General features: G+C 38.7%; 1 protein-coding gene across 1 annotated transcript in view; it reads right to left on the reverse strand.

Annotated features, from left to right (window-relative positions):
- The window catches only part of LOC142097694 (multidrug resistance-associated protein 1-like), an 85111-nt gene that overhangs the window by 55792 nt on the left and 8344 nt on the right, over positions 1-20975 (reverse strand). Inside the window, exons 3-5 of the mRNA XM_075179754.1 lie at positions 13548-13724; positions 5690-5815; positions 4638-4775 (exon numbers count right to left, since the gene is read on the reverse strand). Of these exons, the coding sequence (XP_075035855.1) occupies positions 4638-4775; positions 5690-5815; positions 13548-13724 (441 nt within the window). The remainder of the gene's footprint in view (positions 1-4637; positions 4776-5689; positions 5816-13547; positions 13725-20975) is intronic.

Below are 20975 nucleotides of genomic sequence, written 5' to 3' on the forward strand. Positions count from 1 at the left end.
TGTGATTCATCAGACCAGTCCACCATCTTCCACTGCTCCATGATCCAGTTCTGGAGCGCACGTGCCCATTGTGGGTGCTTTCAGCAGTGTACAGGGGTCATTTGCACTCTAACTGGTCTGGGGCTATGCAGTCCCATACACAGCAAGCTTCGATGCACTGTGTGTTCTGACACCTTTCTTCATAGCCAACAATAAGTTTTTCAGCAATGTGCGCTACTGTAGCTCTTCTGTGGGATTGGAGCAATAGGGCTAACCTTCACTTCCAATGCGCATCAATGAGCCTTAGGCATCCATGACTCTGTCCCCAGTCCACCTGTGGTCCTTCCTTGAACCACTTATGGAAGGTAGTAACCACTGCATACTAGGAACACCCCACAAGACCTGGCGTTTTGAAGATGCTCTGACGCAGTTACCTAGCCTTTACAATTTAGCCCTTGTCAAAGTCTTTCAGATCCTTAGACTTGCTCATTCTTTCTGCTTCCAACAAATCAACTTCAAGAACAGGCTGTCCACCTGCTACCTAATATATCCCACCTCTTGCAAGGTGGCATTGTAACAAGATAATCAAAGTTATTCACCCCACTTGTCATGTTGTGGCTGTTACATACATTACTTACATATATATATATATATATATATATATATATATATATATAGCAGAGTCTGTTTTGGAGAAGACCAGTAAAGAGGTAATTGCAATAGCCAATGCGCGAGATGAGTGAATGAATTGATGTTAACATTGATCTACGTATATAAGGTTTGTTGTGGTTTATTTTGTGGGTCATTATATTGTCCATCACAAATCCTTTTTTAAGTACATGTCTCCACTGTGCTATCTATTCTGGGAGTTAAAATATAACTGTTATATTGACTGATAAATTCATTAGCTGATGTCTAGCACTGAACTATCACTGCTCTGTTGCTGCATTGGGCATGTCAGACTCCACATGCAACTATCTAGGACCATTGCTGTGCTCCATTCCTGCCTAGGCTGGGTCCAGTTCCACATACAGCTATCAAGCACTGAACTACTCTGTTTCTGCATCGGCTATGTCCAGTTTCACATGCTGCTATCTAGCGCTGTACTACAAATTGAACTCCTTTATCTGCTGTGTCTACACCTGCTGAACTTTGAGGATCAATGGAGGTGCGAGTGCATGACCTGTCTTCACTCTGTGGTAGGATGAACAGCATAGACAACACAATGTCAGCGCTGAACCGCTTTACTACTCAGCTTCTCCCTTTGTGTTTGCCTTTATGATTCCTGGAGTCCAGCTTACTACAAGTGTCAATGCTGAACTTCTTCCAGCTTGTCCACTTCATTGCTGATCCAATTCGGAGTACACCTTCCTGCAAGCAACCGAGTGGAGTTTTGTTGCAGGTTGTCCATTTCATCGCCAAGGATTTCTTATTCTGACGATGGATATATTCTATTCAAAGTAACTAGTAAGGTTATTGCCAACGCTTGTATAATTTCTAAAGACTCTGGAGGTTATTATGCGCTTGCTGGTTGGACTGGACACACATTATATTTTACTGAGCCTCTGCCTGTCTTCACTGACCCAAGACTGGTCTGACTGGTGGTCAGCGATCTAACACACACTACTGGCTATTATAAAAGGACAAACAATGGTTTATCCTACAATAATAGGACTCCAGACTCCAAGAGGCGGGTGGCAATAAAAACAGCCGGGAGGAGCAAGCAGGAAATAAGTCCTCGGGGAAAACACACCCACATTATTTTTATAATATACACTTATATTTCTACTTGGGAACTATCAAATTATTATCTATGCACTGTGCATATTTCACACCTAGTGGCAGACCTGTTCCATATTATGAAGGGAGTATTGGAGATGACCTGCTATTCAAATTAAAGACTGAAAATTTATCATTTTAAACTTGTGTCATCTTGGTATTTGGCTACTTAGTGGCAGAGGTAGAGTTGATCGGCGACTGTAGTCTAATCCTGCTTGAGTTCAAAAGTTCCTGCCAGTGTTTAGTCAGTCCTAATTTGGTTATTGAAATGTTTTAACCACCTGGGTTATTAAAAAGGACTCATTATATGTGGTGGTTTCAGTTTTATTAACTATTATTGTGGGTTATCTGTTAGTATAAACTACGTGTTTAATGCAATTAAATGGACTAATGAGATATTAATCACATTTAAAATGAAACATTTGCCCTTTTTATGAGTTATTACAGGCATATTATTATGTCACATGGATTGATAATTCTATCTTGGTCAGCAAGCCACTACTTTCTACGATTATAATTTATATAATCACAAGTTCTTAGTTAGAGAGGTTTAGGTTTTATATTACTAATTTTATTAGTCTTATTAATTAATAGTTTTATTTATTATGGTCCGAATGTTATCCAACCTCTATTTCTGCTTCAATCTGAGCTGTAGGGATTCTCTTTTTAAAGCAAGCTCAATTCATTATGTACCACTTCCTGGGAAAAACTTTGAACGTTCTGCAAAGAGTGTAATTGGGTGCTGCGGAGTGAGTGGCACCATACACATAAACAATAATGATGATAATATCCATCTAAATGTGAGTGAATCATCCTCACTTGTGATCCAAGGTTCAAAATAATATTGTACTATTTGCTGATTTTATTTGTTTAGAAAATAAAGAATTTTACTATAAAGACATCAAAAATGTGAATTAGTTACAAGATATTGTACAAGATGTTTGTTAGGCGAGTGTATTTATTCACGGACTCTACTAACGGTGATGGAAATACACACTGATTCTTTAAGGGGAGTAAACCAAAGAAATGAGTAACTTTGAACCTTGGCAAAACCATGTTGCAATGCAAGGGGTGCAAATGAGTTTATTATTTTGCACATAAGGGAAATATTGGCTGTTTTTTTTATGTAGCACACAAATATTTTATAGCTTTATTTTTCCACCAACATTAAAAGTTGATCTAGGACATACTCTGTCCCAATTATAAATCTGTCCTCACATTTTAAATTTACCCCCCCCCCCTCTCCAATACAACATGGTTTAGCCAAGGTTCAAAGTTACTTATTTTTATTTGCTTCATTAACTGGGCACTATGTATATATTTTTCTTATTTGAGCACATTCCTTTGGCTGAATGACCTGGTGGTTTAAAATGTCTGTGTATTCTGGCGTCTGCACACGCAAAGAGTGAATTGGCAGCTGTTCTGCAGGACAGCCCCCTCAACCAGTCCAGTGCCTAGTAGGGGCTTACACTATGGTGTAACTGCTACCTGACCCAGCCGCCTAAGCATGCTAATGGCTGCCTGTAGTAAATGACAGCCTCCTAGGGGGCCCACTGTGTCTTCTTCCCTTCCGCTTCCTAGGACTGTGCTGGAAAGGGATTACACTTACCTGCTGCCAACCTCCGTGTGCACAGTGAAGCAGCGACTGCAGCTGTGAAGCCGATGATAGGGACGCCGGGCGATTGTGGCCGGTTCCCCGGATGTATCCCACGATGGAAGTAGAGGGCGGCAGCGGAGGCACGAGCAGAGCACCTCCTTTCCCCTACTCCAAACAGCGCACAGCTGTATGTACCGTGCGCTGCATAATTAAATAATTAATGCAGAAATAGAGCAGTAGCAGAGTTTTGTTATGTTTTTTTTATTTAATGGCTGGACTGGAGAACGCGAAGTAGATAAGAATGGAGAAAACTGGCATAGCAGACAGCCTCCATGAGCGTCAAAATGGTCCCACGAATGTGGACCAGCCGGCAGCCAGGTAAAAAGAACATAATTAAGAATTAAAAAAAAAACAACAGGGCTGCCCAGCAGCCCCACATGTTCTACACGACTAGGTACTTAAACTAAACAGAGGCTTATCCTGGAGGTGGGGTATAGAGGGGGAGGATCTCGGGTTAGTTAACAACTTTATTAAAGTGCCAGACGCCTATCTCACCTATGCTATACTCCAATATCCCCGGTGTCTGCCAATTGGATGTGGGAGAAAGATTTGGCTACGTGGTTAGCACTTCAGCACTGGGGTCATAAGTTCAATTCCTGACCATGGCCTCATTTGTGAGAAGTTTGTGTGTTATTCCCGTGTTTGCGTGGATTTCCTCCATGTGCTCCAGTTTCCTCCCACACTCCAAAAACATACTAGTAGGTCAATTGGCTGCTATCAAAATTGACCCTAGTCTGTCTGTCTGTGTGTATGTTAGGGAATTTAGACTGTAAGCCCCAATGTGGCAGGGACTGATGTAAGTGAGTTCTCTGGACAGAGCTGCGGAATTAGTGGCGCTATATAAATAAATAGTGATGATAATAAAACCTATTTCAAATTCAGTAGGGATAAAATATTATCTCTCAGTGATTTCTCTAGTCCATGGTAATTCAAGGGTGGTCCTGTAGCACTCCAAGGCATTTGTGACCCCAAGCTCTATCGACTATACTATATGACAAATATTAGATTAATAGTCTGCCTGCAATTATGTAGTTATAATACATATGTGATCCACTTCATGTAAATTCCTAGACAACACTACTCTTATGACTAATATTTTTTTTTGCAAGTCCTCAGAATTACTTTAAACTGCCACAACAAACTCATTTTTATATAAACCCCTCTAGAAGCAATAGATACCTTGGACAGACTTTGAAATGAGTTATTGATCATTCATACTTACTTCTAAAAGGCTTGCAGTGATTTTAGTTCTTAACTGGAAGACAACACATATTAAAGTCAGTAGCCAGAATATCAGCAGGACAGCTGAAGAGCGGACACCTTTTATCCTCTCGTACTGAATAAGACATGTAGCAAGAAGCTGCCAATCAAAAAAGTAAAAAAGAAGAAAACATTGTTCAGATTTATGACAAATACTGCACTTTACCTTTAGTTCTTCTCTTAATTTGTGTATTGAGCAACAATAAAAATTTTGATTACATCTGTAATCGCTAGGTAAAAGAACCCAACAATGTTCAGGCATTCCTCACCAACTAAGAGTAAGAAGTTATTGTACTTAGTTTAGAACAAATATTGATTATCTAAAGTTATAGTACTGCTAGAAAGTTTGGGATTTTTGTGGTAACTGTGTCTTGGTAATTGATATGCACAAATGAGAGAAAAAGAGCATACCATGCCATTGTCTCCTATTCTAATTTACAATCCTAAAATAGATCTCTGCAGGATCCTAATTACTGGTAGAAATGTCAGCTGGCTCCTTAATGGATGGCAGCGAAACTCATCCAATAAGAAGCCAACTGACATTTCAGAGTCCTCCTCTCCTGCAGCTCTGTAGTAGAACTTTTCACAGGAGCAGCTATGCAGGGTACTGCTATTATGCAGACAGCAGGGATTCAGAGGGAGAGACCACAAACCAATGCACTAGGGAGTGAAGGGGTTATGTAGAATTCTGTATGCAGTTCATAGTAACTGTACTTGCTTTTATTGTGACATAAGCTTAGATTGTTGTATCGTATTATGACCATGTCCTTTGGGTCTTGTGGGTTTTGTACACTACCTATGGATTATTAATTAATTGTGTCTAATCTATTTTGTGCCAGCAATTTCTTTTTAAGATTTCTCAAAATCAGTTTCTTGAGTAGATGCAATCACTATCAACAAGCCACACACATATACATATATATATATATATATATACACTCAAACAATATTCACACACATATACAAACATCATTGTACAATTTTCTCCATAACACATTGAAAGTTCAGCATTACCATTGTAGCTCCAACTATTAATGGGCTAATGAGGAGAACCGGGGGTTCGGTGATATTGTGGGTCATGTTCCACACAGTGTAGAAAAGTTCTGTATAGCAGATAAGTGCCAACAAAGCAGCGAGACACTGTAACAAGACAAAGAGAAGACATACAAATCACAGACTTACTCATGATACTGCACAGAGGAATTATTTTCAATGGTGACAACTTGACAAAACACATTTTGAGTGAAAGCAAACCGGTTTACACGACAAACACTTCATTCTGACCATATATGTCAAGGGTGTTCGATGTACATCTGCTGTACATAAAATAACTCACGTCTTTATCCATCTTAGAAAGTTTTTTCTCTGCACACAGAGCACAATGCTTCTTCAGAATTACAAACCTGTACTGTAACTTTTTAATTCCCTAAGTTAGGAAACAGATAATAGAAAGACAGGACCCAGAAAAGAGCATCCTAACCTACAAAAAAAATGTATACATTTAAAATACAAATTATGTATGTGCAGTCTGCTCCTAGTAGTGTGCACATATGAGTCATGCTACCAAGAGCTGTGGTGAATGCCCCTGTATCCACCAAATGACGGCAGGACAGGCAAACCCTGTTAAAACATTGGTGAGCGGGTAAGACCCTTCAGTACTCAAGATAGTACCCAAGAAAATGACCTAAGATGACTGCTATAAATACAAAAAATGAAGATGTTACCAGTAAAGGAATCTGGAGTGGTGCTGTGACTGAGTTCTGCCCAGGGCAAGTAATTAAACCAGTCCAGCTGCTGATCCAAAACATAGCACAAACAATTCTGTCTGACCATTTGGAAGATGAAAGAAGGAACAACTGAGTTCCCCAGTTTGAAACAATGAGGTTCTCCATAATATCTACATATGTGCTGGATGAAAAGAGAGCCACAAGCACCCAGATTACAGTGTACACCTTGGAAAAAGGTATCCCAATGATGAAGTCCATAAGTAAATGAGTCCATGGTTTAACAGGAATAGGAATGTTAACACCCCAAGAGGGGGTGTTCTGCGGTTTTAATTTCGGGTGAAGACCTCTTAAGAATCAACATACACTTTAATGTATTTTCTCAAAGAAGACCACCAAAACAGACCTGGACAATAAGTGAACCATTTTAGAATTCCCAGATGGCATGCAAAGTTAGAATTGTGATCCTCTAATGGAGAGATTCTGGGAAATATAATAATTTGGAGGTTTCTACTATTGCCTGACCTTGGATTTCTTGAACCTGTACAGATAGATCTTGTACAACTGCAATGATTTTGGATTTGGCCATAATGGGAAGAATCTTTATAGCTTCAGTAGGTTTATGAAGAAAGCAACTGGATAAAGCATTGGCCTTCATATTATTGAATGATAAAGCTGGGCTGTGAAAAGAATAAAGACAATTTTGCTTGCTTTGCATCAAGTCTCCTACTTGATATATGCTGTAATTGCACTGAACACGCCTTCCAAGCAGTGTCTTCATTCTTTAAAGGCCATTTGACTGCTAATAACCAGTGGTTTCCATCTATAGTTGGCCCCCAAAGAGTGTTCCTTTAAAATTATGCCTACAATTTTTAAGATCACCAGAATACAGAGATTACAGCTTCAGCTCCTATTTCAGAAGTGGCAACTTCAACAATTAAAAGGCAATTATGTATTCAGTAGCTGAAGAACTAGGATGGTGACCAAGGCTAATTTTAACTTTTCAAAGGCAGAGATGGCGACTGGAGAACAATTTGAGAGATAAACACTTTTTTTTTTTTAACTCAAAACAGTAGTAGGTGCAATTAGAATAAAATCCTTGTAATTGTCTATAGTAGATCCTAGGAATAGGTAAAAATTTAGCTAAGTTTACAATTGCATGGACCTAATTACTCTTGTATTGCTTTGGTTTCAGGTATTTATAGAATATAGAGATTGTCCAGTTTGGGGACATGGCACCTGGTATTAACTCAATGGGGCAATCATATAATCTTTGAGGTGGTAAAGTATCTGCAGATATCTTATTATATACATCAGAGAAATTTTGATAATATACTGGCCGAACTTATAATGATAAGGAGGCAACAGGATGAATAATGCATCCTTTATGATAAGCAGAATTCCACCTAACATCAGTGTTACGAAACTGAAGACATGGATAACTTAGAAGTATATAAAACAATGAGCAAACACATTTTATCTATATAAGAGAAAATATCTTTTCACCTAGACAAGCATCAACAGACTCATCTAAGTGCTGGCATTTTCCTGTTTCTTTGGGTAGGTCTTGATAAAATGACCCTTTTTGCTACAGTATAAACAAAGTTCTAGAGAGAGATGACATTAATTCCCCTCAGGTAATAGTCTGCAGTCCTTCCAAGGACTCAGAGGTAGGATAATGAACCAACCAATTATTGTTGGGTTCAAAGAGACCTAAATGATGCTGACCTAGAAGGACTGGATTATTCCAGCTGGAGTCCATGATCTAATGACAGAATTGCGCAGTATATTCTTCAGAATTCTTGTGGTCTTGATTGAGTATACAAAGATTAGATTCTGCACAGGAGACCCAATCTGCAAGATCAGACTTTGAGAATCGAGACTAAAACTCGACAGTCATCCTGCATGAGTGATAAATTCCCCTCTTTAATTGTCTGACCAAATGATCTACCAGTTAGCTAAAAGTATAGCTTACAGCTGTCTTGAAAGGAACAGCTTGCAGACCCTTGGAAACCAGTCAGTTATCTTGGGTTCCACAACAATTGCTGAAGATGATCTTGCTCTAGTAGAATCTTCCTGAGTAACAACCATAGTGGACAGTTCATGTATCATCTGATTGAGGACTTGGAGCTCATTGGACCAATACTTGAGCAGAATTTGCTTCTATAAGCAGTAGTATGGCTATCAGGAGCACACAGAGAGATACTGAACTAGCTTTAGGAGGCACTACCCATGCCTAGGGTGAGGAGTCTAATCCTCAAAAGAAGCTATGGGCTTAGCTGCATGTGCCACACAGGATGAGGTTTGCGACCCATAGGGTGGGTCTTGAGTGTGGTTTGCATGTGGGAGGAAATTGAAATGTATACCAGCACATAAAAATATAGAGAGCAATGAAGACTGGAGATGCAGAACTCAGGAAAATCAATCCAGACAGGAATGAAAGCACAGTGGAGTATTCAGGAGAGCCAAGTGGAAAAATCAGGAGCACATGATGCACATGCAATATGCAGCACTAGGGGAGCCAAGAAATCACTGCAGAATACTCAGACAGAGATACGCACTCTGGCAACCAAAAGGTGCACAGAGCAAGTTTAAATAGTGTGTCAGTACGGGCAGGAGGCACAAACGTTCATGTGATTAAATCTATAAGAGGACAGCGTGCAACTTCCAACATGGGGCCCTGGAGTACTTGCCGTCGGGAAGAAGACCTGGCGGCGCCACAATGAATAAAACAAGATGCATGCTGGACATTCCAGGGTCGAGGCCATTTATAAATTAATGTCAGATCCTCAAACCCTTTTGTTAACACCAATCACCCAGGCTAATCTTGTTTTTTTTATCTATAGTAGCACCATTTCCCTTTGTGCTAGATGTGCTGATCAGTTGAACACAGGATTTCTGCACTGGGTTATTTGTGCTTATTATTCAGGTTTTACAAAAAAGGTCAGACAGAAGAAGAAGCAAAGTCACACAAACCACGGCCAGGTCAGTAGCGTCAGTAGAAAATTAAAACTATTAGTATAGATCCGTGATAGGAAAAGAAAGAAAAAGAGTAAATTACAATGTTGTATACTACCATATATGGGATTCTAACATTTATTATCAGTATCTCAAATTACTTGTGCCAATATTATAGAATACCTCGCTTGGTTCTCAATTACAGCGATACGTAATATCTATGTGTGGGGGCACTTATTACCTATTAAATTCTAACACTTGACAGGAATGTGAATATTATAATGCTGGCAACAAATGTATGGCTATAACATATAAAGAGCTACTTTCCCGGTTTAAATACTTATTAAAAGGGGAATTTATTACAATAACAGGAACTTTATGACTGTGATGAATAGGTAGGTAATGAAAATCTTGAGTTTAAATATTTCAGTATAAGCCAGCATCTATTTCTACTTGTCACATATTCTAAGAAATAACGAGTAAGACCCCCCTACTGACCCATAGCCAACTGATTATCTAGTACTGTCTAATAGATATCTCACAATATTACGTATCTCTGTAATTGAGAACCAAGTGATGTATTTTACAATATCGGTACAAGTAATTTGAGATACTGATAATAAACATTAGGGGCCTCATTCATTAAGGATCTTAACTTGAGAAACTTCTTATTTCAGTCTCCTGGACAAAACCATGTTACAATGCAAGGGGTGCAAATTAGTATTCTGTTTTGCACATAAGTTAAATACTGACTGTTTTTTCATGTAGCACACAAATACTTGATAGCTTATTTGTACACTGAAATTTAAAGTTGATATTTGTGTGCTACATGAAAAAACAGTCAGTATTTAACTTATGTGCAAAACAGAATACTAATTTGCACCCCTTGCATTGTAACATGGTTTTGTCCAGGAGACTGAAATAAGAAGTTTCTCAAGTTAAGATCCTTAATGAATCAGGCCCTAGAATCCTATATGTTGTAGAATACAAACATTTTAATTCACTCTCTCTTTCTTTTCCTATCACGGATCTATACTAATAATTTTAAGATATTTTGCCGATTTATTCACAATGTATATTATTTTAAGGAATACGAATAAAAACAAACAATGATTTTATTAAAACCTATACTAAGTAATATACAAGAAATGTGGAGTGTCCCCTTATAAGAGAACCTATTTTCTTTCTTTCTTTGTTAAAGCATCATTTTTTTTCCTCTTAGAGCAGCACCCTCTGCTCTAACTAGCCAAGAGTCATTTTACCACTTTGTCGATACATTTGTTAGCAGATCAATTCATACTTATATTTCACCCATAGTTTTATTATGGTCAGTTCTGTGCAAAGAATTTTCCTTTCCTTTGTTTCCTTTTAGTGTAGGTAGAAAATTAGCAGCCACAAACTAGGTCAGGAACACAGCAGAGGTGAGTGCTGGCAGGTACAATTAAAGTATAAAAGTTCAAACAAAGTCATGTAGGACAAGTAGACATTGTGGCTGACAAGATCAGCGAAATTATTCAGACACAAAAGTACTTGTTTTGGGCTCATTCTCGCTGGCAGATTGCATGTGTGTCATAAGCTGGGTACACACTACAGAAAATTACTGCAGATGTGATTTCTGTACCAATTTTACCAACGACTGAAAGCCCCAATGAGCATGCCGATTCTTGTGTACACACCTGCACAATTTACCTTCAGATCTGTGCTCTTCATCTCTCATAACCATCTGCTGAAAAGACTCTGCACACTCTATAGAGATCTGCCAACACTGCTGGTTATGAGTGCATACACATTTACACATCGTTCCATCGTTGATCGCGTTTTTAAGGAAGTTTATAAAGCCAAATCAAACGGTACAATGTGCGTTGGTACAATAAGACATGATCGTGAGAGCGTTCACACTAATGCGATATCTTACCAAGCGGTTGTTTATGGTGTGATTGGCACAATGAATTGGGATGAAAAACCTGTAATGTGTACCCAGCTTAAGGCATGGTTATTTATAGTCTGCACTAGAGTAATGCCATTTAACAGCCATAATTGTAGCAAATATGGTATAATACTAGCTTTCCATTATGAAGCTAAATCTTGTGAACATATATTCAGAGTACAAGTACCTTTGAGCTACAATATTGTTACCAGGAGAGACGGGCTGTACCACAGATGGCTTGCACACAAAACATAAACTTTATTTTTATTTTATACAAGTGTTTAGGGTGGGAATCATAATTATGGATGTTGAGTGGGTAGGAGTCTGCACAGAAGTTATATAAGGGTCTAAAAAAGTAAATTCAGTGCTGTGTAAGTAATATTACTCAGCAAAAAAGAGGATAATGTGTATGTATAATATTTAAAAATATATTTTTTACTCTACAGTGATGCCCACTTGGGTGTAGAGACTATTTACAATGAGGCTGTGGTGAATTACAACTTGTTGAGTCACAGAAATTGCATCACTATTCTGTGTAAATGATGCAGGAAATGGATAATGTTGTTGGAAGGACAAAATGACATTACATGCACCTGTCATGTCTATATATTCCCCTAGCTATACTGCAGGGACTGTGCACAGATCACTGCCAAGTCCCATAGGATACCTGTAACTGGTTACTGCGCACATGTAAACATTTTTATTTTTTTTCCTTTGCTTGTTGACGCTCTCTAGAGCTCAGAGAACTGAAATTCCAAGAGCTCCTAATCTCAGGCTGCTAATTCTAGCAACAACTCTGCTAACCAGTAATTACCCTACAATGGCTTTAAAACATAACACAATGTTGTGAATGCAAATAATAACAAACATCCAAGTTATTTTTTTTATTGGTTAAAGAAACGTATAAACTTTCCATAATGGGGAAATGCTTCGCCCTTGAAACTAGTAAATGCATTGTTTAAACTATTTTATTGACATATATGAATGTAAAAAGGATGGAAACTCACAGGGCTGCAGTAAAAATATATATATATATAACAAGCAGTTCATTGTAGACAGACAGGCTACATACAGACTAACATGTATATTAATTTATGCAGGTACAATACGCCAATGAACTTAAACCAACCAAACCCTTATGGGCATTACCCCCAATAATTAACAAGGAACTCTGCCTTTTCTAACTGGCTAGCTTGGTATTTATTGGAAGCTACCTGGGTGGCTAAGCACTATAGGATTAAAATACAATTAAATCCATTAAAGGGACACTTAATTTTTTCTTTTGTTTTCATTTCACTTAATCTGCACCATGACCTACTCCTGGCTAGTCTCCCGGTGGTGTGCATGGCTTCCGTAAAAAGCCCTGCTTGAGAAACATACAAAGTAAAAGGGAGCCCATTCTATGTTAGAAAGCAGAGCGTGAAAATGATCATTTAAAATGCCAGCCCCTATTCAGTGTTTAATAAAGAAGGGGCTCAGAGAGTATGACTGATATAATAACATTATGCCTACAAAAAAGGTCTCCCTCTTACTATGGGGTAACCAGCAGTATTCAAAACTAGACAGCAGATGCAAGAACGAAAAAAGAAAAACCAAGGAAACAAAAAACAAACTTGAATTTGACCAGTCTATTAGAAAGATGCCTGCGAGGGTAGGCCTGGAAAACCTTACTAATAAGAAGAATTGAGAAATTGAATTATAATAGCAAATGGCAAATTAGGGTTCCTTAAGGTCCAATTCAATGAGCCATGAGGTTCCATTGTTCACTGTGTTTATTCACATGAAATGGTCACTCATTTTTGCTGAGCGAAGATTATTACCAAAACATAACGCGGAAATAGGAGAAGCTATTATGGCACCTTGCAGTTAATGGAATCAACCCTTAGTTTGGAAACAGCCTCATTGGCTAACCAAATAATATATACAGATGTATTCAAGGTCACATAGTTACACATTTACATAATAAGTTACGTAGTAAGTAAGGTGGAAAAAGAAAACACCCAAAAAAAACACGCCTGTCAATTTTACCTTAATTAAACAATAATTACGTTGACCCAGAAAAAGACACATAATGGTGATGGCAGATTCTCCTAATGGATTTACGTTGTCTTTCTTACCTGGATTAGAATAGGTAGTTATAACTATGGCATCTTTATATTAATTAATTTCAACTATTTTACTTTGCTCTCACTTGTGACTGTGAAAGGACAGATCGTAGTAAGAAAAATAAAAAAGTATCAGGAATTCATTGGAATATACTTACAGTTTTTGCTTTACTGAGCAGTGACATCCTGATATAGTCCCCGCCATAACGTCTGAGATAGATTATGTAAAAAGGTGAGCAGAGAAGTAGATAAAAACAGGGTATCCAATAAAGAATGGTATTATGAAAACACCGGGAGAAGTCAGGATTATGTGTGTGCCACGTCTGGTTCACATTCTGCCAAAAATAAAACACATCTTTAAATTATTTTATGCACATCACGCAACCAGATTCATAAGACAAGAAAATACATAAAACAGTGCTAAGCATCAGACAAGGTTCACACTGGTAACTAAATAATTAGGGTATCCCTTTGACACAAGTTGTGCTTGATCTCTTGATCTGTACTTATTGTTGGACACTAAATTCAAGACAAAAGCTGAATTAAACCTTTAAATCCAACTTTATTTTCTGGTGTATGGATTTCAAAACTGTGTGCAGGTCCACTATGTTTAGCCAAGAATATTGCACAATAACTAAAGCAGGCCACACCAGTTGGTATCCTGTCTTACAGATCTGAGTGACGGGGTCTCATAGGTGGACAAATTGGATTAAATCTGGACGTCTGGTGTTTGGGTTGAGTAGCCGGATCATTTCCGGCATCACTGGGTCCTGTTGGAAAGGTCGGAATATGACAATGCAAACAGAACATAGCAATCATTGTTCAATTACCATTACCAACATGTCCAATAAAGATCCTACTGATTTTGATAGGATCATTATCAGACACTGGAGAAGTATTGGGGGTAGCATAAGTGTCGAAATCAGAAAACAATTGCCAGACACAGTCTGTGATATTGCAGCGTGTGGCCAGATTAGCCTCACTTTATCATATGTCCTGTCCACTCACTCATGTAGCTTAACCTATAACTTGCAGCATTGCAATATAATCACTAAGAGAAAGGGGGATAAGAAACAGTGTACAAAGAAAAAAACAAAAACTAGCTACAACAATAAAATTGTTAAAAATTTAGTTTTTGTGCAAAATTGTATACAAATAAAATTAAAAATGTAAATATTAAAAGGTACACTAACCAAAGCTATCCCCATCTGCTTCTTCAATTGTAGTTATAAAAATAATTCTATAAAACATGTATGCAGAAAAGGATTCCTGCCTATTTTGTGACAGTGCTTCCTATAAATAACAGTTTAATAGCCCCTCTGGATAACCACTACTCTCATTGCCTTTCCAGATAAGACCTTGTCTTGTGTGCTAAATATTTCCACCTCTACATCTTTCTGCACCTTCCATAATGCAGATAGAAAGACTACTAGTTGCCAGACATGGGTTTAGATAAGAGGAGAATGTGAAGGAGAGATGAAGGAGAGGAGGGTGCAGATAGGGCGACGGTGGACCACTCACGGCTGTTTTTGTACAAAGATAAAACATGAAAATAAATCAGATAATATTTGTCACATTTACTTTCCTGCAGTCAACACAAATAAAGAACCACCCCAACCTCCTCAGTTAACAAAAGCAAAATAAAATATAGTTTATCCACAAATTAAAATTATAAACAGTTTTAAAGTTTTCCTTTATTACTTTTCAAAGGCAAAAAGGCAGAATGGTCCTGGGAAAAGCAGCCATAGCAAAACCCAGTCATGTGCATCCACTAATATTCTCCTAACAAAGAGTAATTAATCCCACCCTATTGTACAAGCATCAATGCACAGGAAAATGAAAAAATGTAATTATCCACCAGTTCCTCACTCAGATTTACACAGCTACATAAATCATAAACTGTGTCTGTTAATTGCTTGAACATGTTCTTTCCATGCCTTGCCAGCTCTAGTAAGACCAGTGATATGTGAAGCAACTAGGCAGCCAGGCCTGGAAAGTATATAGAGGGGTCCAAAGCTCAACTCAACAGGTGAGTCTTTCAGTTAGTTTACATAACGCGGTGGAGGGCAGATTACCAACCTGGCAGCAGGTTCTCTTTACCTTTAAAAGGTTTGACAACAGGATGATTATACTTACATTACATCGTTTTTTTCTGAATATGTAGGGGTTCACTGACACTGGGGCATAGAGGGTCCTTCCTGGAGTTTGGCACTTTAGGAATAACTATATTAAGTTTGTAACATCCACCTTCAATATTCCCTCCCTGTAGGGAACTGGTATTTTTCTAAACAAGCCTCACAGGAGAGAATCAAGAGGAAAGAAACCAAGCGAGAGAAAGAAACACATTCTCCTAAACATTAACTACTACTAGAACCAGAGAGTAAATGGTGGGTGCTCAGTATTCTCCAATGGATTCAGAGATAAGGATTTAATAGACCTATATAAACCTCAAATCTACTGACTCCAGGGATTCAAATGTTTTTTTTGTATGCAGACAACAAACCCATGGAGTTATAGGATGATTGATGGGCTTCCATGCATCACTTTCTGCAAAGAAAATCTGCAGTTCCAGATGGAAGACAGCATTCTTGAAAAATTGTGACTTGAATTTGGAGATCTTGAAAACTCAGTGAAAAATCCTCTTGCAAATGATAAATGTATTCTTTTAACTTTTAAATGTTTAATTGTGGATGTTTTTTGTAAATAAAGCACAATTTTCATAATTTGTACTTTTACTCTGCTAAGCCAATGAACATTGCAGTGCAATAGAAAAATACCATATTCTATTTCCACTTCTTCTAAGAAGGCTATAAATGGATGATTGCACCACAAATTTATTAACAATTTTACCTAAAAGAACCATGACCTCATTTAAAGAGATTTTAGAGCACAAATGTACTTGATGGATGACACCATGAAATGCCTGAATCAGTCTACCTAACCTTTGTTTTAAAAGTTCACCAAAGTCATTATCTCCCCCCCCCCCCCATCATTGCCACTGCCTATTCAGTACATACAGAAAACAAATTTTCAAATCATACTTTTCATTAATTTCAATAACAACCTTGAGAAAAACAACCTCACTTTGTGGTTCCATTCACTGAACAACTGTACCTAGTTATTCTACAACAGATGTGTTTCTGTAAATAAAAATGAACTATTGTTAAACGAGCTACGTCTTATGTCTATGCTCTCGTTCAGTCCTATTGCTTATACATTGGACAGTTTCAGCAGAGCGTGGTATTTCGAATTTAAGCAATAATATTTTTTTTGTTTGGGAAATTTACAAGAGATCTTCAGAGCATCATTAAAAGCTTTCTTTAAACAAATTTGCCATCAGTGAAAGGTTTTCATTTTCATGCAATACACTTAGCTGCTCTATAGCTTACTTTTGTAGGAATTTCATGATATTTTATACATTTAAGTACTCTACTGGCTTGTTTTCATAAGACGCAACACGCTTTTTTAAACAGTCGTCTCTTTCTTCAAAACCTAAATGTGATAAAGAACTTTTGTGTTGTAATCTATTTGAACACTGGACATGTGTGCAACAATAGATTCACAACACAAAGAATACACTCCCCTTTTAGCACAAAACCATATTTCTCTTGCCATTTGATTTTTTTTATAAATGTGAAGTTTAAAAAAAAAAAAACGCTTTCCTCTCTAACTGACTGTATATGATTCACTTTTAGTCTGATTTTTGCGACCAGGCAGAGCACAATTTTGTCTGACCTGTCAGAAGAAACAAAGTGTGACAAATGCCTGGGAACCCCGTGAAAGTCCCATCAGAAGACAACTACTATTAAATTCAAATAGTTCTCAAATAGACACAAAGTAGAGTTGTGCTGGCAATTGTTACACAGATAGTCAGCTTACTAGACTAAAATCTAGCAGGTAGCCAGTTTATTATGCTGTGAGATGTAGAATGGCAACTATGTTTGCCAGTTTGGGGGGTGCCAGGATACTGAGCACAATACTTGTGGCAGCAAGGTTCCACATAAAAATATACTGCTAATGAGGAACTGGTATATATATATATATTTTTCAGTCTATCCTGCAGTATTTACACTTGTACAAATTCTTATATAATAGCTCCTACACAGAGCACTTAGTGTTTGCTAATTGGATTAGCCCCACTGACAACAGAGTCAGCACTGACTCCGTATGGCTGGGGCATGTGTGTCCTAAGCAGGCGCCCAGATGAGAGCACAGGGTCCAGGCCTGCCTGCACAGTAATCTGAGCTAGCACACTACGATATGTGGGATCATGTTAAGGAAGGTGGTGGGGCTAGAACAGGAGGAGAGAACTCAGGTGACACTGCAAACAGGCTTGAGTGCCACCTAGTGGCATGCGTTCCAAGGGTTGCTGCATGCCTGCTTCCTATTTCTCCACCACTGGTATGGATGCTGTTGAGATTGCGGGAACATTTTGTTCCGACCAACACATTTCTGTTTGTTTCCCCCATAGTCAGAGCATGTTTTTGCTCTAAAACATATATTTGGAGCTTTGACTCCTACTGAATCCAATGGCCCTGAAAACAACACTGAATAATGACAGCCCCCCCTCCCCGGCCGCAAAGGCGTGTCCAGTGTCACAATTGTGTCCAATCCCAACTGGGTGACCCTTATTTAAATGACCTTTAGCCACCGAAGGAGCTACTGACATACCCTAGGAGACAGTTGAATCTAGAACTCCCTCAAGTGGAGCCAAGTCACTTGCACCACCTTAAGGTCGAGGTCATCTTCCCTAAGCCCTTCATGCCAAATCAAACAGACGTCCGTCTGCGAGCCAATAGAGACTTTTCTAGTCTCTGTAATGAAAAAATCTTGACCTCTGGCAAGAACACCCTCATTTGTATGTGTCGAGGTTTCAGAGAAGACGATCTATTCGGAAGGAGTTTTTTGCTAGTTTATGATCCATCAGATACTAAGGTCAGGGCTGTCTCTCACACATGGGCCTGAAGTAAGGTCTGAGATCCCACCTTGATCAACAGGTCATCCAGGTAGATAGTCATCCCCCTGAATCTCAGAATAGCAACCATAACTGCCATGATCTTTGTGAACATCGTTGGCACTGTTTGAGAAGGCCTTGGTGTCCTTCCCAGATCAAAACATGCAAGTACGCATCGTTGATTGCCACAGACACTATGAACTTGTTCTGTTCCATGCTGTTTATTGCAGATCTCAAAGACTACATCATGAACCAGTCCATCAGAAGCTTGATGTTTAGGGTCTTCAAGTTCAAAATGGGCAGATAAGATTTGTCTGGTCTCTGGACCAAGAAGAGATTTGAGAAGATCCCAACCCCTTTCGCCGACTGGAATTACTACCCTTGAGGAGATTAAGGGGTAAAATTTTCAAGCTGCGGGTTTGAAAAAGTGGAGATGTTGCCTATAACAACCAATTAAATTGTAGCTTTCAATTTGTAGAATGTACTAAATAAATGATAACTAGAATCTGATTGGTTGCTATAGGCAACATCTCCACTTTTTCAAACCCGCAGTTTAGTAAATATATCCCTAAGACTTTTTGGGTTGGGTACTAAATTACGGCTTACTAAAACCCAACACAACTTACCACGACTCGAGGATTGCAAAACACTGATGACAGACATGTTGACATTGACGGCTGTTTGAAAAACTGAAGTGCAATCATTTCGACGCTTGAACATCCCGGCTCCCAGGAAGACGTCACTTTCCACAGGGACAGTGTGATTGCGGCTGTTAAAGGGGCGATGCAAGGACACGCGTGCTGTACAATGGTTTTTACTAAGTCATGGACATTGTACAGCACGCGTGTCCTTGCAGGTTGTATGTCAGTGTTTCGGGATCCTCGAGTCGTGGTAAGTAGTGTGGGGCTTTAGTAAACCTCCGTTTGTTTCTCTCTGTAGGTCAGTGATGCTTCATCTCACCCAGGTATCTGAAGTGGAACTGACCACTAAACCCTTGCTTTTGACACTGTTGATCAATCTCTTTTCCTGAACACCCTTCACTTTTTGTCTTCGTGACAGTTCTTTCCTGGTTCACTTCCTACCTCTTTTAGTTCAAAGGGAGAGGGAGGGATAGGTCGCGCTTCCTTTGGATATATGAAACAGCCAAATATTAGAACCTGAGTGTGTGGAGGCAAATCCCTTACCCTCCCGAGGTGGAGGGTAAGGGATTTTAGTGTCTACCGGTGGCACATTCTTCCATCCATTCCCACTATCTGTTGGGTGCCACAAGGCTCTGTTCACGGCCGTCTGCTTTTCTTGCTGTACACCTCTTCTCTTAGGGCACTAATTTACTCATTCTGTCCCCAGTAACCCCTCTACGCTGACAACACTCAAATCTATCTCTCTTGTCCTCTCCTCTTCTGTAATAGCTCGTGTGACCAACCATCTTTCTACTATCTCCACATATATGTCCCAATGCTACCTAAAGCCCAACATGTCCCTTACCTATAAACCCCTTCATACATCTCAAATCTCATCTCAAAATACTCTCCCACTAAAATAAACCTGTGACCTGCGCCACATCTCTGGTAAACACCTCACTCCTTCCTACAAGACTTCTCCCATGTCACTAGCCACCTATGGAATTCCCTACCACCCCTATAAGACTCTCCCACAGCCGTCAAATCTATAAATACCCTCTGAAAACCCATTGCTTATACTTCTCTTACCTATACTACTCGCATTAATGCACCCTCACAACCAACCCAAGCTCCACACTTGTAATCTAATTGGAAGAGGACACATATGAAACAAGCTCTCTCATGCGCCGGGCCCTCGCTACCTTTTGTTTTCAGGTCTGCATTTATTTTATCTACCTTATATGCTCCTGTTTTATGTATGTGCTGTTTTTCCCACTTTTCTGGCCAGCAAAGCAATGTGATGCCTTACAAATCAACAATAACAATAATAATGCTGTCATAAATTTTTCTTGTAGGTGTTCCTGCCTACTGCCATGAAGCATGAGTCTTATCAGAGACTGAGCTTGATACCAATAAGTACAGTAGAAGCCTGACGAATACTCTCCTGGTTCTAAGACGTAGGTCCTTCAAAGCACATCACAGCCTCTCCATTCTTGTTCAGTTAAGTTGGCTAAGCCCCCCTCCGAGATATAAACTCTGTAATTGCATCAGACTTAGTACATTTAAACCAGCGTTTGGGTGAGCTGAGTGAATTATTCAGTAAAAATATGTACTAGAGCTAAGAAATGTACTATTACACGTATTTTTTTATTTTTTTTTAAAGAAAACCAGATTGATATGTAACTAAATATAGCCACACCCACCAAATAGCAAACCTAAATACCATTCCCTACTGCAGTTCACATTAATCTCCCTGGAAATATATTCAAGTATGTTGAAAGATGTTAGCATTTTCCTAGTCATGTGGACAGTAACCGTCTTCTGACTTTAATCATGAAGTATATATAGAGTTTAAAATCATGGTGATACAAGGGTAAAGCAGCCTAATATTCTTCAAAAAGTACTGTAAAGTAGTGTAAGAAATGCAAAAGGGTGCACGTTAGTATATGAAAATAAAGTCTAAGCTTAGAGTAAAATAATAAATAGTCAGTTTCATAATAATTTGGTATTTC

The sequence above is a fragment of the Mixophyes fleayi genome, chromosome 7 (assembly GCF_038048845.1).
Source record: "Mixophyes fleayi isolate aMixFle1 chromosome 7, aMixFle1.hap1, whole genome shotgun sequence".
Lineage (NCBI taxonomy): Eukaryota > Metazoa > Chordata > Amphibia > Anura > Limnodynastidae > Mixophyes > Mixophyes fleayi.